At 35.2% G+C, this 12,940-nt stretch overlaps 1 protein-coding gene across 2 annotated transcripts in view; it reads left to right on the top strand.

Moving 5' to 3' along the window:
- The window catches only part of LOC123548805 (alanine--tRNA ligase, cytoplasmic-like), a 104,335-nt gene extending 101,578 nt beyond the window's left edge, over positions 1–2,757 (top strand). For both annotated transcript variants that reach the window (XM_045336349.2, XM_045336348.2), the window contains exons 19-20: positions 223–336; positions 1,910–2,757. In XM_045336349.2, coding sequence (XP_045192284.2) covers positions 223–336; positions 1,910–2,083 — 288 coding nt within the window. In that variant the 3' untranslated portion in view covers positions 2,084–2,757. The remainder of the gene's footprint in view (positions 1–222; positions 337–1,909) is intronic.
- Positions 2,758–12,940: the final 10,183 nt, after the last annotated feature.

Genomic DNA, 12,940 nt, shown 5'->3' with positions numbered 1-12,940 from the left:
TATAACAACACTGAGTCCAAATACGGGGAGACTTTTTACAGTGGCCACACAGCACTTAAACATGTTCATGAAAATTCAAGTTTATAGAGATAAAGAAGATGATGTATTTTTCTTGATGATGACTTTATGGAAAATGTATTTGAGACAGACATGAATATGATGAAATTAATCGAAGTGTATCTGTGTTAACCAGGTGTGCTTTTCTATTTACTATAAATTTAGGCTTTGGATGCTGCCATGAAACAATACAAGGCTTCAAGTCCTGAGACAGCGGCGATGTTCTTCACTGTGGACAATGACAACAGTAAAATATTGTGCATGAGTTGTGTTCCAAAGGTAAAATCTACTACAAATTGCAAATGATAAAAAACTACCTTCCACTGAAGTATTCCAACAATAACTGCTTCTAGCCTTCCCTTGAAGTAGTTACAATAACTACATGTGGCCATCTGATAAAGTCCTCCACCTCTAGCCTCTTGGGGAAGTCTTCCAACTACAGCTACCTGTAGTCTTACGGTAAAGTGTTCTTACAATAACTAACAACATTAGCTCAGTAGGAAGAGCGTTGATCTACAGATCATCTGGTCATGATTTCGATCCCCGGGCAAGGCATATTTTCTCCATGACGATTTGATAAAAGACGTTGTGTCTGAAATCATCCATCTTCAACCTCTGATTCATGTGGGGAAGTTGGTTGGTACTTGCGGAGAACAGGTTAGTATTGATATAGAATCCAGAGACACTGGTTAGTTTAACTGCCTGCAGTTAAAATACTGTTGAAAAAATGGCATTAAATCAAAAACAAACAAACCAACTATAGCTTTCTGGTAAAGTCCTATGCCTTTAGCCTTCTGGTGAAGTCTTCCACCAATAACTACTTTTTAAGTCTTTGAACATTAACTACCTGTCAGCCTTCATTCAAAGACTAACTTCCTCTAGCTTTCAGAGAAATCTTTCAAAAGAAATTATGCCCCGCTTCTTAGACGTCTTGGTATATTTCTTTTCACCTGTCAGCCACATCAGTTTGCCGGTCCATCCATTTGTTGGTAGAGCATATGGTTTCTGCCCAATAAGTTGAGAACTGCTTGGTTAAGAATGTTTGAACTTGCTGTACATTAAAGTGCCATTGTGAGATACGTTTCGAAAAATTACTGAGAAAAATAATCTTATAAATGACAAAGTAAGACATAATTTGACACACCTGACTGCTTAGCCCAGTAGGGAGGGCACAGATCTACAGATCTTGGGGTTGTAAGTTCAATCTCAGGGCTGGGTTATGTTCTTCGTGACGATTTGATAAAAGCTGTTGTGTCAAAAATCATTAGTCCTCCACCTGTTGGGAAGTTGGCTGTTACTCAAAGAGAACAGATTTGTACTGGTACAGAATCCAGGAACACTGGTTAGGTTAAACGCCTGCCTTTACGTAACTAAAATACTGCTGAAAAACTGTGTTAAATCTATAACAAACAAACATAATTTGGCACAGACTTTGTAATTAAATGTAGTTCTGTTAGATAATAAGGTGTTTGAATATTTCTAAATGTCAGATGAGCAGGGAGATGTTTGAAAAAAATTTCATGCCATATAGTAAGGGAGATATTTCAGGGACATGTTAAATATTTCTTTATGTGAAGTAATTAGGGAGATGCTTAAATATTCCTTTATGTCAAATAATTTGGGAAATGTTTGAATATTTCTTTATGTCAAATGATTACGAAGATGCTTAAATATTTCAGGGAATTGTTAGATATTTCTCATGTCATATGATCAGGGAAATGTTTGAATATCTCTTTATGTCAAATAATCAGGGAGATGTTTAAAAGACATATCTTTATGTCAGATAAGCAGGGAAATGTTTAAAAAATATTTCTTATGTCAAATAAGCAGGGAGATGTTTGAATATTTGCAGGCTGTAGCATCACAAGGTTTTGGTGCAGACAAGTGGGTTCAGCAGGTGGCGCCACTGATCAACGGTAAGGGAGGTGGCAAAGATCTGGCTGCTCAGGCAACTGGCACAAATACGCAAGCCTTAAACAAGGCGCTAGAAGTTGCGATAGAATTTGCTAAAATGAATATATCATGAAGTTGGTAAAAATAGACATTTGGCTGGATGGTCCACAGATATGTTGTGTTAATCTCTTCTCTGTGCTTATGGTGCATTATTTATTAATAGTATCGTATTTTATGGCATTCAAATAGTTGTTGACATTGAAATATGAAGACAGAAAGAAATAAAGTTCATTTCTTCTCAAAAACACTTGTTTTGTTAATCATTCACAATATCTGTGTGATATTTTATACTTGTGCAAGTGATAAAATTTCCCAGTGTTATAAAAGTGATACCACAAAACTTTAACAAATCTGTTTTTAGCCATTTTGAATGCAGAAGTGTTGTTCTTTATTATCAGCACTAATGCTTGTTAAGTGGAGGATTATAGAGTTCAACTTATTGTTGATATTGTTGAATTATCATTTAAGGTTATCTAATTCTTTCTTTTATTGTAACATGAGATTGCTAGCAGTTTATATAAACTGATAAACTGTGTATTATCAAGTTGTAAGTAACTAGCTCAAACTGATTGTGATGTATTTATTTAATTATTATATAAGGATGTTTCTTTAACTGACAAGTATAAAATTATTGTTAGTCTCCTACCAGTGTTTTATCGGAGGGGACTTGTGCTTTGCCCCATCTCTCAAACTGAGACTTTTGTTGCCTTTCATTGATAGTTACTGCAATATTTTCAAAGATATTATGTATATACCCGCCCGCTTAGCTCAGTAGGTAGAGTGTCGGTCTACGGATCGCGGGGTCGCGAGTTCGATCCTCGGGCAGGGCATATGTTCTCCGTGACTATTTGATAAACGACATTGTGTCTGAAATCATTAGTCCTCCACCTCAGATTCATGTGGGGAAGTTGGCAGTTAAGTGGGATTAGAATAACTATGTTGTATTTGATACATTAGGTATCTAATTATTCTTTATGTAACATGAGATTGTAGCAGTTATTAAACTGAAACCTGTGTATTATCAAGTTGTAATAACTCTCAAACTGATTGTGAGTATTTATTAATACTAATAAAGATGTTCTTAAACTACAAGTATAAATTATTATCTACATGTTTATGAGGACTTCTTGCCACCTCAACGAACTTTCTTGCCTTTGAAGTTACTGAATATTTTCAAAGTATAATTAAAAATGCTCTACATGTGAGGGCTATATGCACCATGTAGCTTATCTTTTCCCTTGGGGAAAAACTGAGGTAATCTCCTACCCAGAAAACCTTGTCTTTCCCCGCATGGTAGGCAAGAAATTTTGTTATGGAACTTGGTGCATGCATAGACAGCAATTTCTATTATGCATGTCTTCAGATTTCGTTCCTATGGCAAAAAGTTTTGGTTTTGCTGCGTCCTTTATGAAGATTGGCACAAAAAATGCTAAGTTTTTCATATAAATTATATTAATATTCATGTAAAACTGAACTAGCAGTGTCATTTACCTAATTTCAAGATAGAATTTCACAAACGGCTGAACACACCAAATTTGGCTGTTCTCTACTTCATATAAAATCCACTTATACTTAATAACGTATTCCAGTAAAAAACTATATCGCTTCTATAGAAAAAGAAAAGGGGTGTTAACTTTTATAGAAGAAAGCAGCAGTTCTTTAAAAACAACCCTTTGAATTTACTCCTTTTTGCTTCTTTCAATGTCAGCTGTTTCCAAGACTTAAAGTTCTTATGCTTTGATAGAAACATGCTGATTTCTGTAGAATGCTACACATACAAACTGAAACACAGGAGGTTAAAAGAAAACACAATGCTATTCAGAAAGTGCACGAGTAAAAAGAAGAAAGATTAGGACTATTTATATTTGGACTACCTTTGATTTGATATTTGTAAAAGCCTATGATAGCAAAGTTTGCAAACATTATTAGACTTGCACAGCACTGTTATATAGTATATGAAGTTAATTATGTCAATCTTTTAAAGTTTGACATTATCACCCATGTATGAAATAAAAAGAAACTTTCTGGAATAGAGTTTGTTTGCTTTTTAGCTCGACTTTGCGAAGAAAAAGTAGAGCTATTGCACTCATCCTGGCATCTGCATCGCCATTGGTTAAAGTTTTTGATAAAAGTCAAATATCTCTGTTACTATCAAAGCTATTGACTTGTATCTTGAAATAGTTATTTACTGTCAAGGTCTTCACCTGGATAAACAATCCCCTTAACTCAGATCTGAATTTTGACAAAGTTATGCCCCATTTAACTCATAATTTTTTGGTCAAAGTTTTTTTATAGTCAAATATCTGATGCTATCAAGGCTTTTCAAAATTAAAAAAAATATTTACTATCAAAGTCTACACATGAAGAAACAATCCCCATAACTCTAATTTGAATTTTGAGTTATGCCCCATTTTAACTTTTAACTTAGAATTTTTTAAAAGTTTTATAAAGTTTATGTTATTTAATGTTTTAGCCACTTCTTTTATATAATAATTAAGGCATACAGTACAATTGCGGTCCTATGAAAAGCCAAGGAACCAGTCGTTTTTTTGTAATATCGCATTTTCGTTTGAGCACAGCATAGGAACTTTTGCTATGTCTACAGGTCATAACAACTACCCAAATGTAATATCTACACGTCGATATATTTACACATGTGAGTACATGTATACCAGATTTATATGTACTAAAATTCAATGGTCTGCAGCTGCCTTCGTCTTCCCTGTCGCCGACATTCCTATCCAGTTATCCTCCCGGCTGAGCCCGACCCTTCACTGGATTGCGAGGAACACATAAATTGCCTATTCTGATTCAGCCATCCTTTAGGATGACCTGTACCCTTCACTGAATTGCTCGGAATATTAAAACAACAATATACATTCGATCAGGACTTTATTTTTATTCTTATCTTCTTTATGCATTGATTGTATGAGACATGTAGATATCGAAGCAGGAGTGACTGGTGTGCCATCTGATTCAATATTTATAGGAGAAAAGGTCAATTACTCTATTGTGAAATTATATAAACTTGTGTCACAGTGTACAGGAAATGTATTTCGCATTTAATTTTTAAGTTTTCACACTTAAATAACTGTTTACAGATAGTGACACTTTCCACTCTAAAGCATTTTCAAGCTTCACCTTGACGACCGGGATGTGACACATTAAGAATGAAGGTGTAAAAACTTAGCAGTTACAGGTATTAGTAAAATTGCATCTCAAACAAGTTGAAAACAGGCTGTAAGGGCATAACAATACATTTGTAGGAGCGCATTTGTAGTACAACTGCATTTTCGTAAAATCGCGACATTGTAACATAGAAATAATAAGGAAAGCAGCCGGGACTACAACACCTTTTCGTAGCATACCGGTATTTCGTTAAATTGCGATTCGTAGCACCGCGAATGCACTATATTTTCATCAAACCTTGCAGGAGTGATCAGTGCCTAGTCTTACTAAGCATATTATCTGCTTGTTTCAATTGAAGGAGAGTTACAGCACTTTTTGTCAAATTTTATATTTTGGTAAGTTCCCCAACTTATTTGGCAGATTTCCAACAACTTTCAAGAGTCATCAGTGCCAAGCCAAGTAATTTTCAGCAGAGTTTTTGCCTAAAACTCTTCTGTAGGAACTGCCCATATCGCTGCTATACTGTAAAAGCAGAAATTTTCACGAGGGTTTAATTTTCATTTGATTCCCAAGGCCCTAATTTCTCTCGAAAATTAATCCTCGCTCAAATATTCACCATTAGTATATTAATTCAAATTCAAGAAGGATACCATATTTACAATTTTGCGAATATTAGACCTCGCCAACATACTGGTACTCAAAATTTCAAATTCACGAAATTTTGACTGCGAAAATATGTGCTTTTACATTAAATAAGCTTACTAATTTATGTTGGTGATAGGATCAAACAAGAGGGGTGTTGTATATTTCATTGCCTCTCATGATCAAACCAAATCTGCTATTAAATGTTTTATGCATGGCTTCACTTTGTTCTGCTCTTCCAAAGAATCTTACAGATTTTATAAACTGTCATAATGTTCTTTCCTCGTAACGGTCGTAAAATGTCTCGTCGAATATGGTCAAAAAGACCACCAAAATATCTTCTATATCTTTATACACGTAATAGCTAGAATTATAACTTAAGAACCACTTGACCCAGAATATTGAAACTTCATAGGTTGATTGGACATGCAGAGTGGATGACCCCTATTGATTTTTGGGGTCACTGTCTTAAAGGTCAAGGTCACAGTGGCCAGAACATTGAAATCCATTTCCGGTCAGTAACTTGAGAACCATTTGACCTAGAACCTTCAACCTTCATAGGGTAACAGGGCTTACAGAGTAGATGACCCCTGGGTTATTAGATCAAAGGTCAAAGACACAGGGGCCTAAACATGGAAAACCATTTCTGATAAATTTTTTGAGAACCACTTGACCCAGAATGTTGAAACTTCATAGGATGATTGGACATATAGAGTAGATGACCCCTATTGATTTTTGAATCACTTGATCAAAGGTCAAGGTCACAAGAACCAGAACATGGAAAACGGTTCCCAATCAATAACTTAACCAATTGACCCAGAACCTTAAAACTTCATAGGATGATAGGACTTACAGAGTAAATGACTCTTATCATTTTTGGTGTCACTTGAGCTAAGGTCACGGGCCAAAAACTAGGTTGCCAGGTCAAATCAAAGGAAAAGCTTGTTGACACTTTAGAGGTCACATTTATGACTGTATCTCCATGATCTTGGTCATAATGTTAATCTTGATGATCTTTAGGTCAGTTTGGAATCTGGGTCATGTGGGATTAAAAACTAGGTCACCAGGTCAAATCAAAGGAAAAGCTAGTTAACACTCTAGAGACCACATTTATGAACATATCCTAATGAAACTTGGTCAGAATGTTAATCTTAATGATCTTAAGGTCAAGTCCCAATCTCGGTCAGGTGGGGTCAAAAACTAGGTTGCCAGGTCAAATCAAATGTAAAGCTTGTTAACAATCCAGAGGCCACATTTATGACGGTATCTTCATGAAACTTGGTCAGAATGTTAATTTTTATTATCTTTAGGTCAAGGTCGAATCTGGGTCATGTGGGGTCAAAAACTAGGTCAAATCAAAGGAAAAGCTAGTTATCAGGGGTTAGAATTAGGTCAGGTGAGCGATACAGGGCATTCAGGGCCCTCTTGTTTCAACAAAATCACACTTTAACTTGCCATAACTTACTCAAATACGTTACTTTTAAACGGGAAACACATGGCATGTTCATGCTACTTTTTATAGAAATAAAGATCTTTAACATATTTTGCACTAATTGATTCTTGGATCGAATATAGATGCCGGCAAAAATATCGGAGAACTGTTTTGTCCGCCACGCAATGTTTTGCTCGCAACTGGTTAACGGGTGTGTTATCTAGCAACTGCTGCGGATCGTGTTAGAATATCAATATTTTCATTATTTTAGCAATGTTTTATTATTGTTGTTAATTATTGGTCTCTATATAATAGCGGTCTCTACCAGCTGAATCTTTTTCCTGACAATTAAAAATAAGAATTCACGATGTGGTTTAAAATAGTCTTTTAGCACTTAACCGGATTTTTTTTTTATCTGTTTCTTGTTTTTGGGCTTTTCCCCTGTCAACACCGTAACACATCATTACTTCTGATGCAGTTCTTTTCAGTGTTGTATACAAAATATTTATCAGAAAAGATGTGCAAGTTTCAAGTTTTACTAACACATCAACTGGATCACTGACAAATTGGTTTGCCTCTATGATTAAAATCTGTTCACGTTTAAAGAATTCAAGATACCACTCAAGGGCGTCCCCTTACAGAAAACATGAGGACCATGATGGTCCTGAATCGCTCACCTGTTCCCACATGACCCAGTTTTGAGTATGACGTCGTTTTTTCTATTATTTGACATAGTGACCTAGTTTTTGAGCTCATGTAACCCAGTTTTGAACTTAACCTAGATATTATCAAGATAAAAATTCTGACCAATTTTCGTGAAGATCTATTGAAAAATATGGTCTCTAGAGAGGTCACAAGGTTTTTCTATTTATTTGACCTATTGACCTAGTTTTCGAAGGTACGTGATCCTGTTTTGAACTTTACCTAGATATCATCAAGGTGAACATTCTCACTAATTTTCATGAAGATCTCATGAAAAATATGGCCTCTAGAGAGGTCACAAGGTTTTTCTATTTTTATACCTACTGGCCTAGTTTTTGACCGCACGTGACCCAGTTTCTAACTGATCTAGATATCATCAAGGTGAACATTCAGATCAATTTTCATGAAGATCCATTGAAAAATATGGCCTCTAAAAAGGTCAAAAGATTTTTTCTAATTTTAGACCTACTGACCTAGTTTTTGACCGCAGTTGACCCAGTTTCAAACCAGACCTAGATATCATCAAGATGAACACTCAGACCAACTTTCATACAGATCCCATGAAAAGTATGGCCTCTACAGAGGTCACAAGGTTTTTTTTATTATTTGACCTACTGACCTAGTTTTTTAAGGCACGAGACCCAGTTTCAAACTTGACCAAGATATCATCAAGATGAACATTCTGACCAATTTTCATGAAGATCCATTCAAAGGTATGGCCTCTAGAGAGGTCACAAGGATTTCTATTTTAAGACCTACAGACCTAGTTTTTGATCGCAGTTGACCCAGTTTCAAAATTGACCTATATATCATCAAGATAAACATTCAGACCAACTTTCATACAGATCCCATGAAAAATGTGGCCTGTAGAGAGGTCACAACGTTCTTTCATTATTTGACCTACTGACCTACTTTTTGATGGCATTTGAACCACTTTCGAACTTACTTAGATATCATCAAGATGAACATTCTGACCAATTTTTATGGAGATCCATTCACAAGTATGGCCTCTAGAGAGGTCACAAGATTTTTCTATTTTTAGACCTACAGACCTAGTTTTTGACCGCACATGACCCTGTTTCGAATTTGACCTAGATATCATCAAGATGAACATTCAGACCAACTTTCATACAGATCCCATGAAAAATATGGCCTCTAGAGAGGTCACGAGGCTTTTCTATTATTTGACCTCTATCAGATTTTATGTGATATGATTTTTAATGTGATAATATTGTTCGTGTAATATATGTATATCTATGTACTGACAACATAATTGTGCACTTACTCTGCATAAACTGTATCTATTACTATTATTTAAATTATTTAAATACTCTTATCCATTATGACAATATTTCAAAGGACCCTGTTGGAAATAAGCCGCAAGGCTTTTACAGGTTATCCTGTGTTTTTATATATGTCATAATTGTGCACTAGTCACCAATAATAACTGTGATATCAAAGCTGTGTTAATATATTATGTGCTGTTTAAATTCAATGTATGTGATAATTGTATCAATGTGATGTATATATTTACACGAATAAATCTATCTACTGACCTAGTTTTTGACGGCATGTGACTCACTTTCAGACTTGACATAGATATCATCAAGATGAACATTCAGACCAACTTTCATACAGATCCCATGAAAAATATGGCCTCTAGAGAGGTCACAAGGTTTTTCTATTATTTGACCTATTGACCTAGTTTTTGATGCCACGTGACCCACTTTCGAACTTGACCTAGATATCATCAAGATGAACATTCAGACCAATTTTCATGAAGATCTCGTGAAAAATATGGCCTCTAGAGAGGTCACAAGGTTTTTCTATTTTTAGACCTACTGACCTAGTTTTTGACACACGTGACCCAGTTTCGAACTTGAACTAGATACCATCATGATGAACATACTGACCAATTTTTATGAAGATCCATTCACAAGTATGGCCTCTAGAGAGGTCACAAGGTTTTTCTGTTTTTAGCCCTACTGGCCTAGTTTTTGACCGCACGTGACCCAGTTTCGAACTTGACCTAGATATCATCAAGGGGAACATTCTGACCAATTTTCATAAAGATCCCATGAAAAATGTGACCTCTAGAGTGGTCACAAGCAAAAGTTTACGCACGCATGGACGGACGCACGCACGGACAACGGACGCTGCGCGATCACAAAAGCTCACCTTGTCACTTTGTGACAGGTGAGCTAAAAATGCCCTGCGATGAATATGTGTGATAAATGTGCAGCAAATATGAAGTTAACATTCAGTGAATGCAAACTTTTGCATTTGTTAAATGTTAACAGCATGTTAACTTTTTGCATGCAAATTAGGTCTGCAACGAATATGCAACAAACGGATCCTTCACAGTATATTCGCTACAGAAAAAGTTTGTTGCATGTTAGTCGCAAGTTCATTGTATATTCATCACAGGCTCTATTAATCACACATTCGTTCCATGTTAATTTTTCGCATGCAAATGAGCTCTGCAATGAATAGTTCTAACGAATATGTAATGAATAGCTTTGACGAATATGCAGTGAACACCACCTAAAACTCTTCTTCTCTGGTGAGCTTCTGACGAATAAGTGGTGAACAGCTTAAGAAATTTGTAGCTAAATATTTTCTACATAAGTTTTAACTCTTGAAATAATCTGTCTCCAGCGAATATGCAGTGATCTGTTAAATTTTCTAAGTATGTACCACTCTCGTAACAAAGCCTCAGAAATTTTCAAAGTGTCTGCAAGGAATATGCTATGAGCACTGAAAATTTGTAAGGCCAGAGTTTTTTAATAACTTGGGTTACGGGAGATTTTCCAAAAATGAGCATTAGGAGGAGGGAATAAAAATAAAAATAAAGTAGGAAAATGTTAGCATCGGAAAAAAAAAAATAATAAAATGAAAAAAAAACACAAAAATTTTTATTTTGTAAAAAGTGCCACTGGGTTAAAAAAAATTGTTGTTTCAGGCAAATGTAGATTCACAACACAGTCTAGATAAATCAGACAAGTTATTTTCCCAATTTGAAGCATTTTATTCCCATTTTCTTTATTAAAGCCTCCATGTTGTATGTTATAATATTATGTTGTAGTAACTATTAAATACTTGAAATTTTTTGCATGTTGCTTGCCTGCTTTAAACATATATATAGCTTGCTAATAAATAGAGACTAAACACACCTGGCATTGTATTCTGTTTCTGGTGTTGGTGTGATTATATATTGTGTAGTGTAGTATTGTTGTCACATCCTATGCATATTGTGTTTCTGACCTTTTAACCCTTAGCAGGCTAAGTTTCTAAAATGGACAGGTCCATCATTCAATTTGGGCAATACCATTTATCATTCGAAGGGGTGTTCACTCAAAATGTACTGACTGAATAGCGAACAGTGCAGACCATGATCAGTCTGCACGGATGTGCAGGCTGATCTAGGTCTGCACTGGTCGCAAAGGCAAAACCAATAGGTTGTACCATTGTAAGGGTTAAGGAAGACGGAAATAGCTTTTCACTTTTTTCTTTTATGATTTCTCCATTTTTCATTTATGCTCCGACATGGGCCATTTTACACAATACATGCCAGACAGTCCCAAGCCTGTTAAGTGTGAGGGGTCTCTTAAAAGTTACTGAACTCCATATCTGGCTACAACTTTGAAAGTAATTTGAGGTAGACTTTAAAATTTAAATTGCAAATTTTAAAAACAATCAGCAAAGGTATTACATTCAAACTTACACATACTTTTTCTTTAATAGTTCAAGATTTTGTAATATTACTCAGTTTCAAATGTTTTAAAATATTAAAAGTAATCGGTCCATACATGGAGTTCAGTACCCTTGCAGGGCTTCCATTATGATTCAATTTCATGGAGTCAGGACTGCCTAACATTCAGATTTTGGAGTCCCTCTTAAATTTTCTTGGAGTCCTACATATTTTCACTTTGTACAGTTACCTTCAATACAATCAACATCATCATCACCATAATCATTACTATCATCACCATACTAATTGGTTCAGAACAGTGCATAAAGTAATAGAATTTAGAGAAAAGGACCACCAGATTGATTAGAAAACATCTTATTTAACAAAAAATATTTTATTGCTTTTTAAATTTATAGCAACAGTCAGCATTTTATTAAAATCACCAGACTTACTGTTGTTCAGCTACAAAACGAAAATCCACTTTAAAAAATCTGAAGTACATTTTACTTGGAGTAGAATTATGTCAAATTACGTCATTCACCTTGCAATACCCAACATCAAAGAAAATCAATAAAGGAAAATTTTGCCGACACTCCTTTTGATGTCAGCTGCCATGTGCTGGTGGAAATGTGTCAAAGATATCAGTTTTTAATAGGTCAGGAGACAAATTGAATGTTTTTTTTCTTCTAAAAATACTGTAAAAGGATTTATCATTGATGAAAATCCAAATTTATTACCGGTCGGAAAAAATGTATTACTTTAAACTGGATGTGAAATGTCATTTGCTAAAATATAGTTACTTGCTGAGGTTTTTGTGCTGAAATTATCAATATATTTTCCACAATTAAGTTACTTTGTCTTCCGACTTGGGACCTTGTTTCACCAATTTAATCCAAGCCTTTTGTTGTCTTCATTTAACGCCTTCTAAACATGTCAGCTGATCTGGATAACGGTTTATATTTACAGACGTTCTCTATCAGACACGATACTTTCACACTGTCACACACTTCAAACACTGCCGAGGCTTGTTAAATATGGGGCGGAGCTAGTCACGTCATTCTAGTAAAGTCACGGTGTATTGATTTTGTCGTCCTTTGAGAACATCGGAAGTCCTTTGTACGCGCTGTGATATTTATTGTAGGTTAATAGACACTGTTTTATTTTCCACCACGGAAAGTAGATGCAAGCGTCGGGGAAAATAAAAATAAAATCGCAATTTTGAATTTTATTTTTATTTTGGATTTTGGAGAATTAGGACCGGCGCTCCCGTAACCCAAGTTATTAAAAAACTCTGGCCTAAGTATCTGTGGGTAATATGAATAGAACATGGAGAA

This window comes from Mercenaria mercenaria, chromosome 6 (genome assembly GCF_021730395.1).
Source record: "Mercenaria mercenaria strain notata chromosome 6, MADL_Memer_1, whole genome shotgun sequence".
Lineage (NCBI taxonomy): Eukaryota > Metazoa > Mollusca > Bivalvia > Venerida > Veneridae > Mercenaria > Mercenaria mercenaria.
Note: the sequence above shows the minus strand (reverse complement) of the source record. Positions and strands in the feature narration are given on the sequence as shown.